Below are 25,589 nucleotides of genomic sequence, written 5' to 3' on the forward strand. Positions count from 1 at the left end.
TCCCTGGGATGCTGACCTGGGCAAGATGTGTCACCAGGATGGCTTCAGCAACATGCAGAAACAGCACTGAAAGCTGTGCAGGGCAGGACCCACATGTGACTTTGCTGACACTATGGCATCAGTGCTAAAATGTTGTCCCTCTCCAAGCAGTTTGTCTTGCAGTTTGCACACATCCTCTGAGTCTGCCTGTTGTAATTCTGATCTTTCCAGGGTTAAATTATTGCTAACATAATTTACCAGCAAGTAATATTTTTTGAAGGGACCATTATGTCTTTTGAAGTAATATGAAGCTGTAGACAAAGGATGTGAAAATTCTCTTTCATGCCATGGAAGGTGTTTCTGGCACATCTTACAATTTTAATTAGACTTTAAAATATGTCTGGAGTCTTTAATAGTCTGAGAAATGATCTATCGTTTTGGTCCTGTGCAGAGTGAGTTAATAGGGTGTGAAATCATGCAAGGATTGCATTAGCAGAGATTCATAATTCTTCGTACACATTTAATTTCTTTGTCTAGGGCACACACATGCTCTGTTACGCTACTCCACCACCTGGAAACCCTTCCAGTGTTTGACCCACCTCCTGCCTCTAAATGCAGCTCAGTAGTGCTTGAATCTTCAAAGAAATCTTTAAATAGAGGGCAGACAGTCAAAAAGGGCTCATCACATCCAGGGCGTGGGAGGATCTGCCGATAGTGAGGCACGGCTGGGCCGGGGGGAGGAGGGTGTGAATGCACCCTCTCTGTGCAGAGACTCCCCACGGGACTGGGGGGCTGTGCTGGGGCTGCCAGGGAACCAGGGAGCTGTGCTGGGGCTGCCAGGGAACTGGGGCTGCCAGGGAACTGCCCCATTTTACCTCCCTCAGCCCTACATGGGGAGCACCTCAGAGCAATGATGTGACAGAGTGCAGTAGTGATGGGGTGATGTAAAAGGTGCTGAGCACTTCTACAGAAATCCCAGGGGACAGAGGATCCAGAGGCCCAAAGCATGGTGTTTGGGGATAGGTTTGGGATTTTAATAGGTTGTGTCTGTGCTTCAGGTAAGAACGGGAGGAAACAAACATGCAGAAGGTGTGAAATAACTTCTCAGTATAGACAGAGAAGGGGATGTCTCCACCTGCTCACCGTGCTCTTGAGCAGGAGCAATGAATGTGTGTGATGCCACAAGATCCTAAAAGCCATTTAGAAGCAGCTCCCTTTGATTGTATCAATACCAGTGCCAGAACAGAGGGATGAGGAGGCAGCAGAGCACTGCTTCCCCTGGGTGGACCAGATTTCCACATGCATCAATTTTCTGTAGCACTGAACAGAAGACGATGTTGCCTCTTAAACAGGTGGTGAGAGTAATTATTAACCTGCAGCAAGTGTGAGGCTGGATAACAGGCAAAAGCTGTGGGAGACATGTACTTGCTGTGGGAGGCTGGAGTTCCTCTCTGAGAGTAATGGCTGTTGCATTTGTAGCTATGCCCCATCTTTCTCCACATCACACAGAGGTGTGAGAAGAAATCAGAACTGCAGTCCTCCCTCTGCTTACTAAATATTCAGAGCTTTGGTAGCTGGGGACCCCTAAAAGCAGACCCAGGGTTCCAGACTTGCAACCCAGAGCTGGTCTTCTGCTTCCTCCTGGCCAGAGAGTTTGGGGAGATCAGACAAGCCTAAAATGTGTGAATAAGGCTCTAAAGGTCTCTGTCAGCACTGCCAAATTGCAGAGGTCAAGCCCTTGTCTCCTCCATCTCAGGTGTGTTTAAGGGCCAGGGAAGCTTGTGTGTGGTGCACAGGACTGCAGCAGCACAGCCTGGGCTTATGTCTCACTGGACCTTCAAAAGTGTCTCTTGTGGTGGCCACACTGCTGAGAGGAGCAGTCCTAGGGGAAGGATGGGCTCCAGAGCTGCTCCCCTCCCCTCCCCAGCCCTGATCAGCCGCTGTGGAAGCAGGACATTTCCAGCCACCTCTGCCAGGGTATTTAATGATGCTCTCTTTTCCCTTTAGTCCCATGGTGGGAGCTCCCACAGCTCTACACGAGGCTGTCAGACCCCAGGTTGTGCTGACTTTCTGAACAGGGGTGTGTTTTCCTATTTATTCTCCAAAGGGTGATACAGCACTGCTGGGAATAGCAGCCAAGGACATTAATCCCATTCCCTGCTCCAGTGCCACTGCTGCTGCTTCTGCTGCAGCCTCCAGATCCCCTCCAGCATCTGGAGTCTTGTCCCACAGAGACAAGGACTGCCAAGCACCTCTTTGGATGCTGTGTCCATTTCCTGCTCTTGGCATAGGGCCTCAGACACAGATGATGCTGGGTGGGGGTGCAATGGAATTCTGTGCTCTGGGTGTGGAGTTGGTGTTGGGATGGACCATTCCTCGCTGTTGAGGTTGCCTCAGCTGGTCCCTGGGGTGCTGCCAGGTGCCAGCCTGGCCACAATTAGGATTCTCTGGAAGTGCTTTTCTGAGGGTTTTGTGATGCTGCTGTGGAAGAGATCAAGCCCCGCTCCATGCACAGCAGAGCAGCACCTTTATATCCATGGAATGGTGCACATACCCCTCCCAAGGGCTCAGTGCAGCAATTCAGGTCAGCCTGGGTACCTTTGGGTTTCCAGTACCTCATATTAAGAAGCCTCGTACTTCTGCTGAGAAGAATTTAAGTAACAGAGACTGGCTAAAAAGTGGACTGGGAGAAAGGCCTATAGGAAGTTTGGCTGCTTAAGATGATGCCTCAGATGGGCCCCAGACAATTGGTCAGAAATTTTAATCCTAAATGCTTAAATCTTCTGCATTTGGTTTAACAAATCTCTCTCATCCAACCATTTTGGCCTAATTCCTCCTGGGTTATTTATCATGTTGGTCTCTTTGATGGAAGGCATGTCTTGGAGGATGAACACTGCTATTACAAGACCACATGTGAAGTGTGGGAGTTGCTAACCTGGCTGTGCAGTCGCTGCAGCTCCTCCAAACTCTGCCTCAGTTTCCCCCGTTCTCCCTCCATTAACTCCCTCAGGGCTCGCGAATCCTCACTTGTTCTCCTGATCTGCTCCTCTAAGGTGTCGTCGTCGCTTCGCCGAGAGCTCTGAGAGCGGGAGAGAAATCTCTTGCTCAGATTTCACTTTAAAAAAGGCAATTGTATTAATTTGGTACCAGTTTGGGATGAGGGTGCTAAACAAGGAAGAAGAAAATGTGAGTGTGACTTTGGTAGAGTTTTTTGTTTCCACATACCTCCACAACCAAGGGCAGGGCTTCCACACATGATGCAAAGAGCATGCAGAGCTTGACATAAAGCAAATTTACAGAGACCTACTGCCCATTTGGTAGCCCATGTGGCTACAGTCTCTGTTTGTGGACCTTTTCCACAACTCTCTGAATTTTTTCAACAAATGCAATTTCATCTCTATACTCAGCCTATGGGTATTTAAATGAGGAGGGTGAGTACTCCCCCACAGCCCCCTGCAGGGGCTGCACTGTTTTCCTCACCACAGCACCCCAAGTAAGCCCTAATGGCAATGCAGCCAGCTTGTAGGGAATGGGACCAGGCCTGATTTGAGCCACAACACAAAGTGAGGTGTTTTGTTGTCATTCTGCACTTCTGTGGATGCTGAGTGGTCCCTCCATGCCACCCCCTCTGCCCAGCAGCCTGGGGACCACATCCTACAGACATCACCTTAACCTGCCACGGAAAAACCCGTAACCTGCCACGGATCTGAGTTTGGCAGCTCCTGCCAAGACATTTCTACCAATGACAATTCACAGGGACAGAACCTCCCAACACAGGGGTTAAGATGTGATACCATTGCTAATAAAGCAAGGTTAGGAAAATCCCAAGGGAAATAACCGGACCGTGATGTGTAAGGCAATCTGCAATATTTCCACGTTGAAACTCTAACTTACTGAAAATCTCCAAGTAAGCCTACTTTTATTAGTTTTCCAGAACGACTCCCAGGCCAATGACAGCTGTATGAGCTTGAAACTTTAGGTGGTCTGAGCACTTCAGGCTGAAACCCCACGTGCTTGGCTCTTGGCTGACCACTTGAGACACAAAGAGTGGGCTATGCTCTGTGACTTCCCATCTCAGGGAAGAGGTTTTCTGGGAGACTGGGGCCTTCAGGATCCAGCAGCAGCTGCAGCAAGCTCTGGGCCAGGGGACGTGCACAAGGCAAGGCCTCTCTGTGCCACCAACTTACCGTGGAGTCTGCCCCGTCCAGCACATTCTGGATCAGTCTCTTGAGCTCGCTGAGAGCTGCGCGCAGGCTCCCGGCTGGCACGTCTTTGGCTGAAGAGGTTTCTGAGGACTCGTCCATGGAGGAGTCAGTGGACACGGCCGAGTCGGCGCTGTCGTTGCCCCGCAGGTGGGAGCAGAGGTACCGCACTTGGCAGTACGCCTCCCAGAGCTGCAGCCTCAGCTGGAACAGAGAGCCTGCCATCAGCCTGGGCTGGCAGGGCCATGGAGATCCTCCTTCCATGGCCAAGTGAAGCGTGTGATTGCCAGCCCTCACAAATATTTGCCGTGCTGATTTGGAAATGGATGCAGAGGTTTACTTTCATATGGTCAAAAAAGTGTTGATGCCAGACCCCAACCCCAATTTTCTGGCCTTTGGCTCAGCTCCAAATCCAGATCAAAGGCATTAAACTCCCTTTTGCTCTGGGACTGGTCACAGGGGCCCGCAGGCTTTCCCAGTGGCTGGAGGGCAAATACCTGTTCTCGTTCTTGCTCCAGCTCCTCTGCCTCCATGCTCTGCTCTATCTCAGAGAGCAGGGATGTGCTGGTTGTGTTGAGGTTTTGGAGACTTTTCTCCTCGCTGAGCTCCTCCACCTTGCCCTGCAGCTGTCGGTAGGACAGCCTCACCTCCTGGAGCTCCAGCTGGCTTTGGTGCAGCTTGGGAAGAAAATCAAGGAATCAGAAAAATATTAATGGGAGGCAATATGGACTGGATCGATCTCTTGGTTTGTGAGGGAGCTGGGAGGGAGGAATGAGTGGCACAAAACAGGGTTTCCAGCCAGGAGGAAAGTACTCTTGGCTGGTATTGCTGTTTATTGGAGCTTAATAATCTCCAAGTGTCATTAGACACTGTTTAGAATCCAGAATATCCAGAAAGATAAAAATAGCAGATTAATCAGCACTAAAATGAAGAACATTGTGAAGAAGTTGGGACTCAGGTAAAGAAATTTGCTGAAAACAACACAGCAGGAAGTGCATCCAAAAAGAAAGTGCTATCTACATAAAAAAAAAAATACTTTTAGGAAAAAATATTCAGGTTTGTTTTGCAGAGCTGAGGATCCAGTGCTTGGTAAACCACAGAAGTGAAATAGAAAAACCTTGCTCGTCCTAAGCCCCAGAGGTGCCAAGCTTGCTTTCTGGGGAGTGACATTTGGTGATTCATGGCTGTGAACACCATGGAGATTCTTGGGAAACCACCTGAGCATTGGGATCTAAGAGGCCAGTGACTGCCCTCTGGAACAGCAGGATCTGGAGAAGCCCCTTTTGAAGCCAATTCTACTCTTAAAAAATTAAATAAAATGAACTGTAACCAGAGTCCTCTGATTCTTTTTGCATTTACCTCATTTCCCCAGTACCCTGCCCCACTTCCTTGCTCAGATCTCCCTCCTAAGCTGCTCTTTGCTGCCAAGATGCCTCGTTGATGTTCCTGTTACCTGTCTTCATGGGAACACCCAGGACCTCGCTTGCTGCCATTCTTGCGTGAGCCATTTCATTCTTCCAGTTGTTCTGTCTCCCAGTTCATGGCCAATTTTACCCCAAATCATGACTTTTACTGCATGTCCCCACCCCTTCCCTGTCTCACTGCTGCCTCCTCACCTGCAGGTCCTTGTCATGGCTTTGTCTCTCCAGGATGAGGACTCGGTCCTGCAGCTCCTCCACGGTTCCTTGGAGCAGGTCGTTCTCCTCCATCATGGCACTGAGGCGATGCTCCAGCTCCCGCTTCCTGTCCGTCAGCATTTTGATCTGCAGGGCAAAGAGAGGCCCTGTCAGACTTTGCAGGGACCAGAGAGGAGAGACACCACATTCCCAGGAGAGAAATGAAACAGCAAAAAGCAGAAGGATGTACACAGATGTTCTGTGCCTGTATGAGAGAAACTACCTCTGTGTGTGGTTTAAAGCTCAGGAAAGCTCTGAAAGGAAACAACTCCTTCCCCAGGCTGCAGAGCCAGCTCCAAAGGGGCTGGGGGTGCATTGGCAGGTCAGGGAGCAGGCAGGAATATTCAAGGGTATTAAGTGAAGAACATCCCTGCCCACCCCTTGAACCGTAACATTTGAAAGACTGGGAAAAACTGGTTACTTTTCCTGGCTGGTCCTGATGGTGACATTTTCTCCTGTATGGGTGCTGGAGTCCACAGGGTGGCCAGCAGGATCCAGGGTGAGCCTGTGAGATCCTGCACCCTGCAGGGCTGTGCCACAGCACTGCCCATTGCTGTCCTTAATTGGTGTGGGTTCATCAGGTCCCCCCCAGGGATTTTTCTGTCTTTTCACTTGTGAAGACTCCTTTCTGTGCCGTGCTTATTTTTAGCCTCCCAGTGATCGTCTGCCTTTAAAATTGGTTCATTTCTTTTAATTGTCAAGGGCAGTGATTTCAGGCGAGGGACAGTTTGCCAAACAAACCCTCCATGAGTCAGTTAGCTGGGAACAGTGCAAGGGATGAATCAGCACTAGCCAAGGTCACTTCTTGTTTAACAAAGAAGGAGCTTTTTCCCACATTAGTACACACAGGATCTCTGGGGTCTGGTATGCCAGCCATCCACCAGTCCAGTATATCCCTAAATATTCCCTATGGCCTCCTTTCAGCTCATGAAGCATAGACAAATTCAGCAAATTCCCGCTGTTTTCTTGGCCTCTTTGGGATCTTGTGCCTTTGCTGCTTTCCAGGTTGCTGGAAAGATTTGGCTGCACAAAGGAATATCAGCCAAGTATGTGGACTTGCTATTTCTGCAGAGTAAAGGCCACTGGAGGTATTAGAAAGCTTCTCTGAGGTGACTAATGGTTTCTGTCTCTGCCCACCATCATCATGATTTGCGTGGGTTGGAGAAAGAAAAATAAGAGGTTTAATGGAGAGATTTCATATTTGGTAGGCAGTCCAGTAATGAACATGCTATAAATAACAATACAACATAAAAAACACCACTCTGCCATGAGCCCTGGACCATGGGAAAGGCACAAGGGGAAAGGGTCTGGAAAGCAAGAGACAGGTGAGGAGACAAGGTGTGGCATGCATGGTGACAGGCATGCTTGGTAACAGCAATGTACTTGCAGACAAAGCCTTTCCAAGCCTCCATACTTACTTCAAGGACTTGCTGCTCCACACCAAGGGGAGGGGAAGAAAAGGCGAGGGACCAGCAAGGAGCAGGTGGGAGCAGGAGAAAACAAATCGAGAGATTTTAGCAAAAGCTTTTCCAGACAGCTTTAAATAAAAGGTCAGGTAGTAGAAGTGGCCATCTTCTACCCATCTAACTCCTGCCTATGTGATCCCCAGTGACCCTGTCAGGGAAGGGAAAAGGAAGGAAGTTGTCTCATTCCTGCAAATGTACCTGAGTTAAAACAGGCAGGGGCTCCTTGCTTTCCCAAGTGCATGGCTCAGAGGCAAGAGAGGATTGCTGCTTTCTTTGCAAGTATGAGGAACAGAGGAAAAAAAACTCTTGCAGACCTTCCCACCATTCCTACCAGAGTTTAATCTGTACTGGGCAGCAGCCCTGCAGGAGCACAGCCATGGATTGGCTCCTGGAAGATCCTTATCCATTCATTTTGCAGGAATGCTGTGGCCAAGGCAGCACTGGAATGTGCCCTGAGCCAGCCCAGCCAGAACACCATGGAGCAATCCTTGCTGGGGGAGTCCTTTGCCCCAGTGCTGCCATCCAGCTGACTGTGTTTGCTCAGCTCAGAGAGGGTCCATACACAAGCTCCAACAGCCCTGGCTGCTTTCTGCAGGAGGGAGGCAGGTGACTCACCTCGGCCTGGAGGCTCTCCAGCCGCACGATGTGTTGGCTGCTGGAGGAATTCTTCTCCCGAAAGTCCTCCCGGAGGGTGTGGACCTGCAGGGAGAGCTGCCGCTCCACCTCTGACGCCTGCAAGGAGACACCAGCTGGAGTTACCCCATGGATCCAAAGCAGCCCTCTCCTCCTGCCCAGATACAACTTCTGCACAAGCCCAGTTTCAGCAGAAACTCTGAATTCTGCATAGTTTGGGTGAGTGAAAATCTCATCCTGGACAGACACTGGGGAGAGCTGCCATTTAAACCATGTTGATTTTTCCCTTGGGGCAGCCAAGGGGACACAGCACATAATTTTCTTCCACTGTAAAAAAACATGATGACTTCTGTGTCCTAAAGAAAATTCACTTTGCCTTAAAAATTGTAGCCTAGCTGGGGTTGAGGACAAGACCAGGAAACACTCCTATTAGATTTACACTCTCTTAATCTCTGAACATCTTTGGCACTGCTCTAATACAACAAGTACTCTTTGCCTCTGATTCCCAGCTCCTGTCAAGGCCAGATGGAGAAACATCCCCTGCACATGACTGTCAGTGCAGGATCCCTGGGCTTGTTCCTCTTTCCCATTTGGAAGCAGGGATGCCCCACTTATGCAGGGTGGTTTGAGGACAGCAGAAAGGTCACTCCTACCTGCAGGATCCAGGCTTGAGGCAGCCCTTACAAATGACAGCTTAGACATGTTAAGTACTCTCCAGGCAGCTTTATGGCTGATTTTTACATGTGAACACACTTGTTAGGCTTATAAGACAACATAAGGTTTTTATGACGAAACCCTAAAGAGACAGCAAAATGGACAGTTTTCTTTTTAATTAGCTTCCTTCAGGTTCCATTACACTTAGGCACAGAGCTCCAACTATGCCACATGGGCTGGGATTGAGTTGATTCCCCTCAAGAGGTGGCATTGCTGTCCTGCTTGGAGTGTGTCCAGTGGCAAAAGCCACAGTGCTTTAGACAGGGAGGTGAGATGGGAGGGAAGGATTGGAGTCAGCAGCTGTGGGTGGGCTGGGGAATGCATCTTTAGGTCTGGCAAATGTGGGTCTGGATTTTCTCCAGATGCTCTGACAGTGCCCAAGGCAGAGCTTCACCAAAGTGTGCAATGACTCTGCTCTAGCAGCTTGTGACTGGAGCAATGAGCACACAGACCCAGCCTGAGCTGCCCACAAAGGCAACACTGCACCCTTTTAAAAATGGTCCCTTATTTTGCACAGTCTGCAGCAAAATATTCCAAACCAGAAGCATGAAGTAAAAGGCTGTTCCAGCTCCATCAAGTGGAGGAAACTGGTGGCCTCAGCACTGTTGGCTTGGAGGGGCAGCAGCAGATGGAAGTGGGGCCACCAAATCAGGTTCTGACTGCTGGCTTCTGAAAAGAGAAATGGGTTCCAATAAAAAGAAATAATCTGGTCTACCAATTGTTTTTTAGTTCCCTTCTTTATACTGTTTTTTCACTCTTCTTTAAAGCCCCATAGCAGAACCCTTTGCATATTGCCTAATTTATTTAATAAAGCTTCCTTGCTTGGGCAGGATACACAGAATATAATGACAGGTCAGCACTATAGGAAGGGGGTGGTTATTTTTCTTCCCTTAAGCAACTATAGGTTGCAGAGCATCCTGAGCAGCTATTAATTGGTGACACTAAAGAAGATGGATGGATTGTGCTTTTTTTGAATGATTCACTTGCTTTTGTAATGACTGCTGAAACATCTTCATGCTGAAACACTCTGCAGGAGCTATCAAGGATGAAAAAGCACCAGATGAAAAGCACTGAAGGATTTTGCCTGCAAGATGCTGACCACACTCCCAAGGAGCACAAGTGGCACCAGAGGAGATGACACACCAGTATTTGATAGTTCACTGTGTAACATAATTTATATGCTTGAAGAATTTTACATACAGAGAATATAAATGTACAACAGAGCAGTAAGGAAACAAGGCAGTATTAATGGCATTGTAAAAATCCCTGGTAGGAGAATATATAGCTGCTCTTGCTTGCTCTGCTCCCCATGCCCAGACAGGAGCAGGTGAAGGGATGAGCTGCAAGGATGATTCAGATTGTGGAAAGTCTGTTATACGAAAGGAGTCTAAAAAAAGGATGGCTTGTTTTATCTCATGCAGTGAATGCTGAGAGAGGACTCCCTATAAATACATCACGGATGAGCACACAGAAGGGAGAAGCGCTATTTAAGCAGAAGCACAATTTTGGCAGAAAAGAAAGATGTGAATAAACCGGATAAGAGTATATTAAGGCTGGCAATAGGAAGATTTCTACATTTCCAAGGACCTGCTGTAGGATTCCTCTTCCTGCACCATTACAGTAGTAGAAATGGTGGCAAAAAAAAAAAAAAAAAAACAACTTTGTAATGGAGCTGGGTCACTTTATAATGCAGCTTCTTTCAGAGGGCTGACTGTGACAGAAGGGAAATGAATTGACCTCAAAGGTCCTCTCCAGTACCAGGCTGCTGGCAGTACTATAAGACTTGTGTTCACCAGTATTAGATCATCATCTGGAATTTATCTATGTGCTGCCCAGCTCACAGGCTCACACATCTTATTCCCACAATTATAAGCCACATGGAGGGAAAAAAGGACTCAGTTACTGTTAGTACTTAGAGCCCTAAAGACAGATGGGATGTCACAGTGTCACCTCAGTGAACACCACTTGCATCCTACCTCATGCAGTAGAGAAAAGTAAAAATAACACTTGCTTTAGGCTCACACAGTGCAGAAAATACTCTCTGACCAGCTGTTTAGCAGAAGTAAACAGAAATGTCTGTATTTTGTGTTTCCTTCCCCAGGCTAACCAGGAACAGTCTTCATCCAGTTTTGTAGACATGAAACAAAGTCTTCTGAGCTGAGCTCTGGTCATGGAATCTTCCTTTTCATGCTACATTTGTTTCAGAGGTTATTAATCCTGCTGCCAAACTACCCTTCCTAATTGATTGTAGAACAGAGATTTTAACATCAGCTTGCATTAATTTATGAAAGCCACCTTGACAGTGTCCAGTATTTCTCAGGCTTTATGGTGTTCAGACAGTGCCTACTTCAGCTCTCAGCACTGCTGTTGGTGTGCACCTGTATATGTGTGTTTTAAACCATGAGCTCACCACTGATTACTTCTAACATGCTCTTTTTACTTAGTGGCATCAGTGAAGCTGTAACCTTCCATCTCCATTTCCTCTTTAATGCTCAATATGGCTTTTGCTGAATGGAAGTGAGTTTGTTCTGCCTCAGCCAGCCTGTAGGGCTTTCTCTTCTCCATCAGTGTTTCCTAAACATTAAAAGCTAAATCTTTTGTGGTTCTGTCAAGCATTTATCAATGCACTGATTTTGCTAGAGACAAGTAATATTCTTTGCAGAAAGGCAGACATATATTGCCCAACATCACAGCTTTGCTCTGTAGTTAAAAATGAATTAATTTCCTCAGTATGGGCAAATTGGCCAACGCAGCCGCCAGGCAAGATTTGAAACATATCTGCAAAAGCATAGACATCAATTCACAATTAGATATATGCAATCAACTGTGAGATTTGTTTTCTGGTCTTCAGGCAAGGTTTCAATGAGATTTGGGCAGTGCAAGAAGAGCAGGAGGACATTTTGGCTTCTGCTCTAATTAAGGGCTTTTCATCATTGCAAACTTGATTAAGTTTCTCTCGTGATTAATTCCCAAGTGCTAAAATACACAAATATCTACATGTGTAGATCTCTTTGGCAGAAAGAGATGCTTGCCAGTTACAAGAACTCCATGAGGTTTAACATCTGGAATATATGGACAATAAAAACAAAAAACGAATATAAATAAATTGGACCACTGATGTTCCTGTGAAGGGGGGAATCTTTGAGAAGTTAGGGATGGACTGTGACAAATTAATGGCCTGTAGGTTAGTCTTAGTCAAAGAAAACCTTCCTCTGGGGTAAGATTTGATAAATAAAGCTAACTGATTAGAAAATATCTAGCTATAAGTCATGTCACAAAGAAAAGGAGAATGGAAAAAGTTTAATAGACTGTAGCTGGGTGGAGAAACCAATGTTTCCATATGACTTACTTCTACAAACAAGATGATTAAGATTTAACAAAGGATATTGAAGATTTTCTTGCCTAAAATAGCTAAGAAAGAGAAGTCCTAATTAGTGCTAAATTTGTAGCACTCAGGAGAGCGTGTTACCCCTTTTATTAATTTGCTAATAGCTGAGTTCAAGGAACTTCCAGTTCCCACTGTGGTCCCATTAACACTTCAAACCACTAATTGCTGCCTCCCCTGGCTGCAGGTTCCTGGATTCCCAGCTCTTCTCTGGAAGGAAAATATATTTGGCAACTAAAACATAACCAGAGCAGGAAACAACAACAACAACAACAAATTGCTTTAGAATAATAATTTATAAAAAATTTGTTAATCTGGCTTCTGAGGGAAGTCCCAGAGGACTGGGATTGCTGTCTTGCCACTGCAGCCAGCATCCTGGTGCTGGAAGAAGCCTGGTTTTCTGGGATACTTGATCCATGCCAATAAATTGGATGTTTCCCAGCCCTTGGCACATTGGCACTATAAGCCACCATCAATATTTTGCACACCTGGGAGTTGCTCAGTTTGGGAATCTTTGAGAGATTTTTAGCAAAGCTTTGAATGCAGGTCAACTTCAAATTGTTATTTGAAACATCAGCCTATCCAGGAAAGTTCTTACATAATAGAGGTGCTTGAATTCACTGCCTCTTGAGGCCTTCAGCTTGTATTTGCTGATGTATGTGCCCAGAGGGATTCCCTGTGGAATTCTCTGTGGAGAAGAGCAGTGGCACCCTGGTGGGCTGGCCAGATGCCCACCCAGCTGCTCTCACCCCCCAGCCCCTCAACAATGGGGGAGAAAATAAGATTTAAAAGCTCGTGGGTTGAGACAAAGACAGGGAGATTAGACACTGTTAGGGGAATTTGAAGTTAAAACAGTGATCAGTAAAGTAAAAGGCAAAGCTCAGATCAGCCATTGCCTGGGACTGGGTTAGCAACGGGATTTTTGTGGTGAGGGAGAGGATGGAACTGTACTGAGGGTGGATATTGCTCACCCTGGTGGGATTGTGATGGTGCTGTTTCCTTTGTGGTGTGAGGAGATTTTTTGGGGGCTGATGTCACCAGTGGAGCTGTGAAGGGTGTGTAGCCAGTGAATATTTTAATGCCCATTATGAAATTAGCATTTTGCTGAGACAAGGGATGGAATTTATTTGCTGCAGGTGCCCAGGCACTGCTGGGGGGCTGAGAGACCCTCTGGAGTGAGGCTGGGGCTGCCCCAGGGTGGACATGGTGAGCTCCACCCCAGCCCCTCTGCAGGCAGGGCTGAGCCTGTCATTCACTGCCTCTGGAAAAATGCACTCAGGAAAGGACAGAACACCTTCTGCCAGTGGCAGCTGAGCTAAAAATTGTGTGAAACAGCCTCGTGGTTGAAGGAGGAGTAGGAGGGGACTTGGCTAGGCCTTCTCCAAAGACCTCTTCCTGCCTCTCCCCAGTGCAGCACAGGACATTGGAGCTGGGAAGTCATCCCAGCCAAATGGGGAGCAGGGCTGAATCCTCCTCGCCTCATCCTTCACTCTGCTGCTGCCCAGGCTGGGGGATTTAAGGCTGATGAGCTTTCCCTCTGGCAGGAAACAGGCTGCTACAGGCCAGCTCCATTGGGTGGGGGGGCCCTACACTGACAACAGGGCAGGGGGACAAAACAGTAAACAAAGAATGTTATTTTTGCACAAAATGAATCTGTCAAGAAGAAAGGAAATCAGAGCTCTTGATCCAAAGGACTGCCAAAGCAAGAAGACTGAGTAATGGAGGAAAGGCACTATTATGACTTTTATAAGCATCAGCTAGGGGACACATTAGTGATGGGAAAAGCCTCGTGGCTGCAGCATTAAACCTATCCTGAGAGGATTCTGTGAGACAAAGAGCAGCAGTGGCAGCTTATGCTAAGCTCTGCACTACTTCCACAGTTTTGACGCTTTGGAAATACAAGAATACAAGTTTCTATTGCTTGCATGAAAGTGAGAAATTTTTGCTTCAGATTTGTTCCCTTTCCTGTCTGTAGGACAAATGGGAAATGCATAATGTGTCCTTTGACCTCACTCCTATTTACCATAGTTTAACCATAAAAAAACCCAAGATTGTGTTTCCTCTCAACAAGCCCTAGTTGTGCAGTGAGTAGCAATGGGTTAATGCCAATCAACTCTGAGGCCTCACACCTGACAGACAGAGGCCCAGCTGGCTGGAAGAGAGAGCAGGGAGCACCTGAGGATTTTTAGTTTGGGGTGGGGTGGTCTGGCACCTGCTTCTTGAGGTGGAGATATTTAGTTCCGTGGTGTAAACCTCTACAATCCTTGGCTTTTCTCAGGATGAAGCTGGCTTTCTTCTTTTTGGAAGGAAAAGTGTTTGCATTGTATGACTCTGGTTGCTTCCTATATTTCTGGTGAGTGGAGGACTGTAACTGTGGCTAGAGATGGAGAAAAGCTACTGCTGCCTTTTTTTTTTTTTTTTTTTGTTTCAGGTGTCCTTGAAAAGTCCTTTTAACAAAGACAGTGGACTTTTGCTGCATCACTAAGCAAAGTGTGAAAAAGTAGATGGGGTTTTCCTAGCAATGTTCTTTTTTTCCCTTCCTGTAAGGTTAGGTGATATATCAGAACCTGAATGCTTTGAGAAAGAGCTTAGGGGGACAAATGCAAAATGGTGGCCTTCATCTTGTCTTTTAGTAAGTGTTCAGATAACCATTAGCTTGGGCTAAATCAATTTACAGGATTAGGAACTGCTGTTTAGAACAGAAGCAAGGGCAGTTGGGTGCCATATGGGGGTAACTCTACCTGCGTGTAACACTTCCAGGTCTGTTGTTTGAATGAAAGAAAGAGCTTCACAACTGGCTGTGGGCTGTTTTAGGAGGTGCTTAAACATGAGCCTCCCTTTTTTTTGTGGTTTATTCTTGACCTAAACATTTGGCTCTTGTGGAGAAGAAAATAGAGTGTGTGGAAAAATGAGTCAGCCAGCTTCCTGTGGGAGGGACTGCAGGAGGCACGATGCTTTGAATGCTGCAATAAATTAGCACTGGAGATAATTCAGAGGACAAAGTGTGCCTGGAGGACACGCCATGCTAAGTAGTGCACGAAGTGGCTCCTGCTCTCAGTGTGCAAATCCTGCTTTGCAGAAGTGTGGGAGATGAGACAGCCCTGCACTGTGTCTGTTGGGGGGCTCTGCACAGAGAGTGAACACGGGCTTGTTGGTAGCTGTTTGGCTCCTGGATGGTGAGAGGATTAAGCTAATAACATGTGACACCAGCAGGCTTGTCTAGTTCTGTGGGGATGCTGCACATCACCTGGAGCGAAGCGTTTGTTACCTATTGCACGTGGGAGCAGAAAGGCTGCAATAATCAAGTCTGGTGGAGCTGAGAGGAGCCACCACATGAATTCACTGCAGCACAGCCTGGCCTTTGTTGCAAGGGGGTCTGGGACCTTCAGGTTAAAAAGTTTGTCATTCCCCTTGTGCCTGTGCAAGAGCACAGTGCCTGAAGCCTTGTATTGCACTAGCAGAGGGAATGGTACAGTTTGGAAGCTGGACAGTTCATGTTTTGCAGCAGTAAGCTCTGTGGTCTACTCTCTGAGATAACTTCCAATGCATTTCTAATATTTAATTTCCAGTAATAAGTTGGGGTTTTTTTCCCTGAAAAAGGCATATTTTATCTTGATAGACCATTTTGGCCATTACCTTTGATGTGGGTTTTTAATCCAGATTTGCAGGAGCTCAGTCTGTCTTTGCTACATAAGCTAAAGGCTGAGAAATATTTCTTCCAGTAACTTTCTAGTGAGCCAAAAGTATGGGTCAGATGAGAGGACAATGAAATACAAAATGCCTGACTACTCTGGAAATAACTGAACTGGAAACATGAACACTTAACCTGGTCATTAAAACCTTTTGAAAAATTAAGAAGAAGGCTATAATGGTGGAGACAAAAAAATGTAACATTCCCTCCTGCTCTGAGAGGCTTTGCTGTCTTTCCATGGTAGCCTGAAGTCAGAACAGCCAATCTCCATTCTTGAATTAATTTCTTTATGAAATCATTTTAGTCTTAAGACCTTAAACCTGGAGATGTTCAAACCCAAATGGTTGTGCCTGGAAGAAAGAGACAATAATTAAGCTTCTTACAGTCTCCTGCTCTGGCTTTAAGCACTCTCCTCCCTTTATTTCACGACAAATTAACTGAGTTCTTTTGGGGATATCTAATACGTGATGGCAAACTAGCAGCTCTGTCTGCTCTTGAAATCTTCATGTCTTCACCATGTTAAGCTCACAATATACTGTTTTTAGGATTTCTTAATAGTAAATACAAGCCAAAAGTTTTCCAGTGTGTGTAGACTTGATGCTCAAACCTGCAGTTACAAACATGTCTGAATGCATGAAAATAGGAGTGTCCATTCCCATATATGTGAAATGAGTGAGTACCAAAAAAGATGGGACAAAATTTAAGGAGTTGGTTTAAAATATATTAAACTCTCCCAGGAAGTCTTTGGACGGGAAGAGAGAAAACATTTTCTCAAATGTCTATTTAAATTTTATGGTAGATTGACCTGGACATATTTGATTAGCTTTTAAATCCCTGCAAAGTGTGATTCCAAATAACTTCTCTCAGGCTGTTTCTTAAAAACAGTGCTCATGTGTGTTTGCTCATTTCCTTTAAAACTTGATAAATTTATTTCAAATGTGAGAGGAAGAAGAGCTAAGAAGTGGTTTTTGTAGCTTGGCTTGACTAAAGCAAGATGTGCAAGTGTTTTGGGCAGAAGGCTGATTTCTCATAGCCAATTCAGTAGAACTTGTGGCTGCTTTCTGTGGAAAATAAAGAAACCCAAACCCTATAGTGAATACTGGCCAGGATGAAAGCTACAGCTTCCAACTATTCCAATGAAGTTTCCTCTTCACTAAATGTTTTAACTATGGATAAGTGCAATAGGGTCACACATAGAAAGTGAATGCCATAAAAATGAGCAAGTCCATCACAAAGTTTTGGAAACTTTGTGATGGACTTGAAGCCATTAAACTCATATTGCAGTATGTCACATTGCAACACTCAAAAAGGTACAAATCTATGTTCTTAAAGGATTGCTCTGGAGCTGTTAAGTAACATTTTACTTGAAAATATTTCTTGGTCAGCTAGTATTTGATCTGTCCTTCTAAACACAAAAGAACTGTGCTGAATACCTGCAGACAAAAAGCTTCTAGAGAGATACCATTTAACTTAGCAGTGCTTCTTCCTGTACTTTGGCAGCCTCCAGCTATATCTGAATTGTTCTCCCTCTTGACAGCATGAAAAGATCTGTTTAGAGCATAAGGTCTTTGGAGCAGCCTTTGAGCACAAGGCAGACCTTGCTCTTGGTGATTGCTGACAAAAGATAATTACAATGTGTTAGTAATAACATCTGAGCACTTTGATCTACTGAAGCTGAATCTATACTTAGTGCATTAACATGGGTAATAAGTACAGGAATTCTGTCTCCTTTTAGCCCAGCTTTGCTCTGTTTCCACCCAGGTTGAGCCTGTGGATGCAGGTGCAGCAGATGCTGGAACACAGCACGTTTACCTTCTGTACAGTGCACAGATGTAAACACTGAGGGGATTAGGTCTTTAATTCCCAGATCCTCAGGGCAGGGCTTGGCCTTCAGAGCAGTCTGCACCTCCCCAGCTTTATTTACAGAGGGGCAAATACGCAATAGTAATTTCTAGTGTGAGCCAGAGCCTAAATTCACAGCAAGTGTATTCAAAGCTGAAGATGTATTTTCCAAACCACACCTGTAACCCAGCTTTTGGGAAGCTTCTGAGTACTTCTGCAAGTGGCCAGATGTTATGCAGGTGCCAGCCTGGCAGGTGGGGTACTCCTCTGGAGAGACTGCATGGCTGCAGCTGTGTCTGGATGCAGGGAGGGTCTGGAAATAGGGATCTCTCCTTGCAGCTTTGTCCTCCTACCATCTTGCTTTTAAAAAGCTCTTGCATGAATTTTATTGAAATAACAGCTTTTGGCAAACTTGCTGGCATTTTGGTACTTTAAGTCCTACAACAGGCTGTGCTTGGAAATAAAAAATAATGCAAGTAGATGTGGAGAGGAAACATAGCTGAAAAATGAGGTGGGTGCAGCACATGCTGTGGGATGGTGTATAGAAGATACTATACTCTGCCAAATCATACACATGCAGGGGAATCATTGTCAGGGACTGGAAAGAGCCCCTCTCTGTATGAGTTTCAGGGTTTAGTGTATCTGAATATCACTAAAGGTAAAGTATGGATGGTCCTGTATGGGGGAAGATGCCTCAGCAACCCTTCATGTATTCAGCTATTTTTCTGATGGAAAAGAAGTGCAGTGTTATTGAAGGAAGAAAAAACCTGCTGCAGCAACATCCCAGCAGCTCTGTTAAGAGAAACTGCCTGGGAGAGAGTCCAGTGAAAGTATTACAAAAGCTGTGCTTGGCTGTGGGCAGCTGGTTTGGCACAAACATGTTAGACTCAGACTTGTACCAGGTTTTGCAAATCCAGGTCAGGTGTCATTCAAGTGAAAGCCCTTTCCCCCACTGTCTAAGACGCTGCTTAGAGGGATAAGAGTCACTGAAGCCGCGTTTTTTTTTGGCACAGAGGCTGCTGTTTTCTGACAACTGACTCTATGCAGACACAGCCAGCTCTCAGCAAGCCTGGGCTGAGCTAGAGCAGGTGCCAGGCAGGTCTGGGACTGACCCACAGCCCTGGCGTGGGGCTGCCTGCAAACCTGTAAGCACTGCTCAAGGTCTTAGACTGGAAAACGCTGCACAGACAGAATTAGCAGCCTGTCCTATGTTTGATGCTGAGAAAAGATCTCTTTTCTCTGTCAAGGTTTCACAGCTGAGGCTTTGGCTGGTAAGAGGCATGCTTCCCTCCTTCACCAAAGTTCCCCGTTCACCCTCACTCATTTGTCTTGGAGAGGCAGTGTTTGTAAACAAGGAGAGTTTCCCTACAGCTGCCCTTTAGGGAAAATATTGTTGCTTTTGGCTTTGGTGTTTTAAGCAGAAGTCAGTACCAATGACATGTACCCTGTGCATGTGCCTTTTGACCCTACCTAGGGCCAAAAAGGGGAACAGCTGTAAAGTGGAACAAGAAAAACACAACTAAAGTGGTGTGGCAGTGGCTGTTCTTCAGCTTCAGAGACTCCCTGACAAGTTACTGTTGGGAATGTGCTTCATTTTCAAAGCCCTGTTTGAGCATGCTCATACTTTACCTGTGGCAACCTTTCCAGCAGCAAGGTTTGGTCCAGGTATGTTCATTTATCACTCTATCTTCAGCAGAGAGGACTGCCTTGCCTGAGTGTGTGTGTGGATTCTCCTGCACTTAATCGTGGGCTGATCTACTCCATCTCTTCTGCTACTACAGTAGGATTTTAAACTGGCATCCTCCCTAGCTTTGCTACACATAAATGATTAATTTTCTCTTCCTCTTGCTGCCTGAAATCAAGAGTAATGTGACCAGTGACAGAGGAGACTGTGGTATTCAGCTCTCAGCAGTTTTTATTACTCCTGCGCTGTAGCTGAATTTCTCTATGTGCACAAGCCAGTGGTAGCAGTACTAAATCTCCCGAGCCCCTGCTGTGTGCTGGAGTGTCTAAAATGGTGCTGCTTAGAGCTTCTGCCAGTACATAGACATGTGAGTGAGTTAGGAGGGCTTGCATCCTATCAGTGCTAAAAATCACCTGCCTTAAGCCACTGATCCCTTTCCCCCCTCCTCGCAAGTCTTGCATGCAGTGAGGTGTGTGCTGGAGCTGGCAGATGGCTGGGGAGCAAACAGGTCCACACAAGCATGCAAAAGAATCAGGTTGCATCACTGCTAACCAGCCTGTGCCAGGACTTGGGTTTTCTTCTGCCTGTCACTGCCCTGCCTACACTGGCTTCCCCATCAGCCCTTGGCTTGGCTGTTTGGTGATCTACCTCCTGGAATGTTTCTATCCCTTCTCTCTCAGCTCTCTCTAGCTGAGGAGTCTAAGAGATATCAGCCATGGTACATTGTTGAAGTAATTTTTAGACACAATGCTGTGCCAGAGATTTGTTTGCTTAATTACAGAAATACTATTATTTCTGTCGTAGTATGTCTGGATTTGGTTTTGTTCCTGAGGCTGGTGCTGATTTCAGCCTCCTTTCCTTGGCTCTGCTTAAAGATATTTTTTGTTATTCTGATTAATTAGAGCAGATATCCCCGGTTTGGAAAGTTATAAAGAACTGAGTGGACTGAAGAAGGAACAAGTGGTTTAACCATGTCACTGCTGCAGCACAGGTAGGCTTTTATCACTTAGATCTTCAACTCTTAACACTTGTATGTAATGCAGGGCAGCTCAGCTCCATGCACTGGCACTCTCTGCATCTCCTGTGTGGAGACAGGTCTCATGTCAGTGCCACACATGGCAAAAGCTGGCTTCGGGTGCCACATGAGACACCAAACTTCTTCTTCAGCAGACCCACACACCATGTGGAGTGGAGACAAGCTTCATGCAAATGCAGCATGTGTTGAAGCTTGATGCTTTGGTCATTTCTGCCTGAGCAGTGGGGCACGAGGGTGTAACCCAGAGCTGCTTGCTCAGAGGCAGAAAGTCTCAGTACGACCCATGTCAGTGTGTGCATACCAAGTGATGACCTGAACTCCAGATAGTTTTCAGAAATTAATAGGTTAAAGTGAAGCATAATTTTGTGAAGCTCCTGCAGGGATTTGGAATTTCCCAGTGTGATCCCACTGACAACAAGGGACGAAGGAGATAAAGATATTAAAGCCAAGTTTTCAGCACAAGCCTTCTCTCAAGTACTGATTCAAAATACAGCTTTACATGTCAAGCTGTGAAACACCAAGTATACTCATGTCTCAAACTTATTTATCTGGAGGACAAGACAAATACTACCAGTTAAAAAGCTCTCTATTGGTTTTCACCCTTTCTCAGGTTTGCTGAAAGGGTCTAAGATTTAATATTGTTTATGGCAACAGTTAAACATTACCAGGAAAGGAGTGTTTTGGCCAGGTCCCTTCACAGAGTTGGAATTTACACGAGGGTTATAAGGCTCATTGGGGCTAATCCCTGCTAGCATTATACATCATCTGACAGTTGCCAAGGAGACTAGGATAATCTGAGTGAAACAAGATATGTGAGAAGGGTATTTATGGACATTTGCCTAACGATGCTGGTGGAATGCACCAAGAAGTGATTATCTGAGTGCCTTTGAAGTACTACCTCTTCTGTGATGAATATGGAGGACTGGTACACATGCAAAATATGTCCCTGTGAAATTAAAGCAGTAGCAGCTTGGCCTTGGTTTTTTCCTTTTATCCTGTGGTGGCCTCTTCCAGTGCTGTGGGTGATGCCTTAAGATTTTAGCCTTTATGTTTCCATCCTCTCCTGCATTAGTGCATAACTCTAAACTACATATAAAATATTAATTACTGTCTTCACATTTTGGTCAGGCATAACAATTCCTCTAAGCCTAAAACTCAAGGACACCCTACAGCCTCAGGCCCTGAAAAGTATACACAAAAGTGAACTGGGGGGGGAGCAAACGGGGTAAATTACTTCATTACCTGAAATTGAACCCTTATATGCAAATGGACCAAACTTTGAAAAACTTGTGGCCATCATCCATCTTGGATGTGGCCTCTGGGAGGCTTCTGACTGCCCAAGGTGTACTTATTGAAGGCCTTTAATAAATACCTACTGTTATTCTCTTAATTTTGTCCAGCCTCTGTTCTAGGCAGTCACTCCAAGGCTTCATGGAGAAGGGCAGAAAGGCTTTTGCAGTGCTGTCAGTTCCCTGTCCAGCCACCTGCACTCTGTGGCATCAGCAGAGCATACACAAGGATAAACAGTGTAAAGAAGCCATTTCAGTCTGACAGAGGCTTAATGAAAACTGTCCACTCCACATGCTTGAAATACTCACAGGTGCCTCATGCAAAGGTCTTGGATGCCAAGTGGAGTGAGGGCAGGGAAGAGTGGAGGTGGTGGTGTGCAGGTACTCACAGGCATGGAGGTGTTTGTGCTTTGTCCATGGCTTTACAGCCAGCCAGCTCATTCCTCCCCCCTGCAGGGTGAGCCCAGCTGCACCACAGACACCTGGCTCTGGGTGCTTGTGTCACATTCACTGAGCTGTGGGCAGGGTCAGCATCTCATGGCCTACTTGGTATGTGGGTCTAGGCAGGCATTTTGGGCAAATATGCCACTTTCTCTGACCTAAGGTGCCTTATAGCTCTGCTTAGGGAGATTAAATAAGCCAGAGAGTTAATACCTTCATTTGAACAAGTTCATGCTTGGAAAGGCTTCTGCACTATTGGTTACACACAGCAAAGTATTTCCTTGGCAGGGTGTTCCCTGGCCATGAAAAAGGTGAGAAGTTGGAGGAGGCCCATGTCTGGGACCAGGAGCACTAAAATTGTGTGATCTGGAGGTGTCCCACACTGGGCAAATCTCCCCTTGCTGTGCTGAGGCAGTGACATGCAGTGAGGGAGAAAGCTGCCTGTCTCCTTCCCTCTCCCCTAGTTTGACCTTCTTAGTCTCTGATACTGTCTCTTGATGGAGGATTAAGAAGGATGGGAAGACAGAAGGAATTTCCCAAGTTTTGAATGCCTGATGCAAAGAACTCCTTTGAAAGAGGGAGATGCTGAGAGCCAGTCTGCAGCTGATGGGCTGTGTCTCGTGATGCCAGAGTTAATCTGGGTAAGCAGAGATTAACTGAGCTGCTGGATTGGATAATGCCTCAACTGGTTTATTGCAGCTTCTGCTGATAAAGCAGCCTGAGCCTCAGAGACCCCTCCTTGTCTGCAGCTCTGCAGGGTGAGGGCCTGTGTCCATGGCAGCAGTGCCTCAGGCACAGGAGGGCCCCAGGAAGAGGTGGCGTTAATGAAATCATCAATTTCATAAGCATTTGCCTGGACCCCTTAAAGCTTTAAAATATTTATGAGTTAGACTTCACTAAGAGTCTCATCCCTTGTGCTAAGGTGGAGAGTGAAATAAAGGCTAAACAGCACAACATTTAGGGAGAATTTGTGTGAAAAGTGAAGTACAACATCCAGTAAAGCCTAGGGAAATAAATCTCTTTGGAATAGAGGCAAACCTACAGGAATACTTTGAGTTGGCAAAACCCCGTGCAACTTCATAGCTGATCAATAGATGTTATTTAGACAAATATCACACTGCTACATTCTACCAATGATCTCTTTTAAACAAACATGGTCATTCCAGGCTTTCTCATTTGGCTTCTAAACATAAATCTGTTGAAAGCATAACTCCACAAAATCTGAGTCTATTCAAGCATTTTGAATAATGCCCTGTTTACATTTGTTTTCACCCTTTCATTACTTTATGCCCATGTAGAGTTAAAATACAAGTCAATTCTAAAGCCTTTGAGATCATACATTCCTTGTGAGTATTCCCTCAGGCTTCTCTGCCTCATTCTTTAGTATTCATAAATAGCAGGAAGACATGACTTGATGTTAGTCAAACTCTTGCCTGCATAAAAGGGAAACCTCAGAAGGTTTCTTTCAGACTTAACTTTGCCTAGTTCTTCTTGTATCAGTGCAAAAATTAGCCAGCCCTCCCTGACTGGTGTCTACTTGGCCACTTCCCAAAAGTTTCCTTTGATGGAGACCTTGCAAAGTCTCTGGGCCATCTCTTCTACTCAGCCAAACTTACAGCTCTCTTTTTTTAAAAATATCAGTCTAATTTTTATCCTTCAATTAATACACATGGCCATTTATGTAAGGGACACAGAGAATAAGGAAAGCTTATACTCGGTCAAGGAGTAATGTCTGAGCACTAGCTTTACCCTGTCATGCTGTCAGTGTGGGACACAGAGCACTAAATTCCTATGCCACATCTTAAAAACAAACAAAAAGCCCTACCCCAGTTCATCCTTATTCTATAAGATCAAGAGAAAAGCTCAAACTCTTGTGTACTCTGCCTGAGTGGAGAGGAGATTTTTCGTTCACTAGGGTCTTGGTCGTTGGTTTACATTGAAAACTCTGTCAGTGCCTCAGTTTCCTGATGTTCCAATAAAATCTATGCCAATCCCTTGCTAACCAAGTAAAGAAACAATGGAGAGCTTTTTGGGCACTTCTCCAAAATGTGCCCTTCTCTTGAAATTTGTGGGTGTTTTTATACTGAAACACATCACCTGCAAAAGCAATAGGGACCATGGATCTCTTCTATAAATACAGACCCTTCCCTCCAGTAAGTCTTAAGATTTGTACCTGTCTGATGGTCCTGGTGTGAGTGACAAATCTGCTGGTCTACACCCGAATTGTAGAAGACTTCCATTTTCCCGGATCTGAGCTTGTAGACAGCTGAGTATACAATGGTGCTTTAGTCAACAAGTAACCAGGAACAGCTCAGGCTAAATAGTTGCCAAATTGGAACAGCTTTCTAAGAGCACCCCTGTCACTACAAAACTGTGCCAAGTCTGGAAGTGGATTCTGGAACAGACTTTAAAGGATGTAGAGAACAAAGCAATCACAAGGTTAAATTTTGTTATCTTGGTGCACTGAAGTGCAAAGGAAGTGGCGGATTCAATTTAAAGGGCAAATCCACTGAGCTGGATGCTTTAGTTACCCAAACATCAGCAGATCGTGTAACTGTTCTGTGAAAGCTCTGCATCTATGACACATCTGCATTATTGTGCTAATCGTGGTAGAGTCATAACCCAGCTGAAACTATCCAAGCAGTGCCTCCTTTCAAAAATGTTCTTTCCATGCTTCAACATTAGAACCTTCCAGGCAAGAATAGCTAGGACAGGGCAAGAACAGTTAATGGAGTTGTTTCCAACACTTCTGACCTCAGCAGTCCCCCCTCAAACACTGACAGGGATCCCATCCATGATGGAAATCTGTTGCAGGTCTTGGCATCTACAGAACTGAGCCTCTGCAGAAGGATAACTACTGAGATTGTGAGGCCAGCCTGTATCTCCTCCAAATGAAATGCTTCCTTGGGCTGCTTATGAGCAGCCTTTTACTCCAGTTGCTCTGACAGGCAGGTCCCTTGACTTATGTCAGTTTTCTGTTGTACCCTTGCCTCTGGATACTGTTGTGTCCCTGTATGAGGTGGCATTTCCCATTCCTGTGGTGGTGCTGCCAAGCACAAGCCAGCTCTGTATTGTACTGTGGCCACCAGCAGTCAACAAGAGTGTCTTGCTGATCCTATGTCTCTGCTCAAAATAAACTGGGTTCTGCTAAATGCCATTCTAAACAAAATGCTGGTTATGCTCTTGGCTGTTTTGCAAGAGGCCTCTGATTTCATGGGTAATCAGAGCACCCAGTACAGCTGGCAAAACCTTCTCAGTGTAGGAGAGATTTCCCTCTTGAGCTATTGTCTACTGAATTGCATTTACAAAAAGCAAGCCTGCTTGAAAAAAGAAGACTTTAATTATAAGGTGTGCAAACTTTATAACCCAGAATGGGTCTTTAAAGATCAAATGCTTTTTAATTGGTTTTTTCTTATGTAGCTATTTGCAAAGCTTTCAATCATGTTTGTCTCTGGTTCTAGCCAGTAAGCTAGCAGTGGCTGGATACAAACACCTTCTGTGTCCTACTTTCTAGAATCTCCTGGAGGAAGTGTTTACAGCAAGTGTGAACA

The 25,589-nt window shown here is 45.7% G+C and overlaps 1 protein-coding gene across 2 annotated transcripts in view; it reads right to left on the minus strand.

The window, feature by feature from the left end:
- Positions 1 to 25,589, minus strand: part of BICDL1 (BICD family like cargo adaptor 1) — a 49,291-nt gene that overhangs the window by 10,858 nt on the left and 12,844 nt on the right. For both annotated transcript variants that reach the window (XM_053959386.1, XM_053959385.1), the window contains exons 3-7: positions 7,939 to 8,055; positions 5,798 to 5,944; positions 4,679 to 4,858; positions 4,167 to 4,385; positions 2,915 to 3,058 (exon numbers count right to left, since the gene is read on the minus strand). In XM_053959386.1, the coding sequence (XP_053815361.1) occupies positions 2,915 to 3,058; positions 4,167 to 4,385; positions 4,679 to 4,858; positions 5,798 to 5,944; positions 7,939 to 8,055 (807 nt within the window). The remainder of the gene's footprint in view (positions 1 to 2,914; positions 3,059 to 4,166; positions 4,386 to 4,678; positions 4,859 to 5,797; positions 5,945 to 7,938; positions 8,056 to 25,589) is intronic.

The sequence above is a fragment of the Vidua chalybeata genome, chromosome 18, assembly GCF_026979565.1.
Source record: "Vidua chalybeata isolate OUT-0048 chromosome 18, bVidCha1 merged haplotype, whole genome shotgun sequence".
NCBI lineage: Eukaryota > Metazoa > Chordata > Aves > Passeriformes > Viduidae > Vidua > Vidua chalybeata.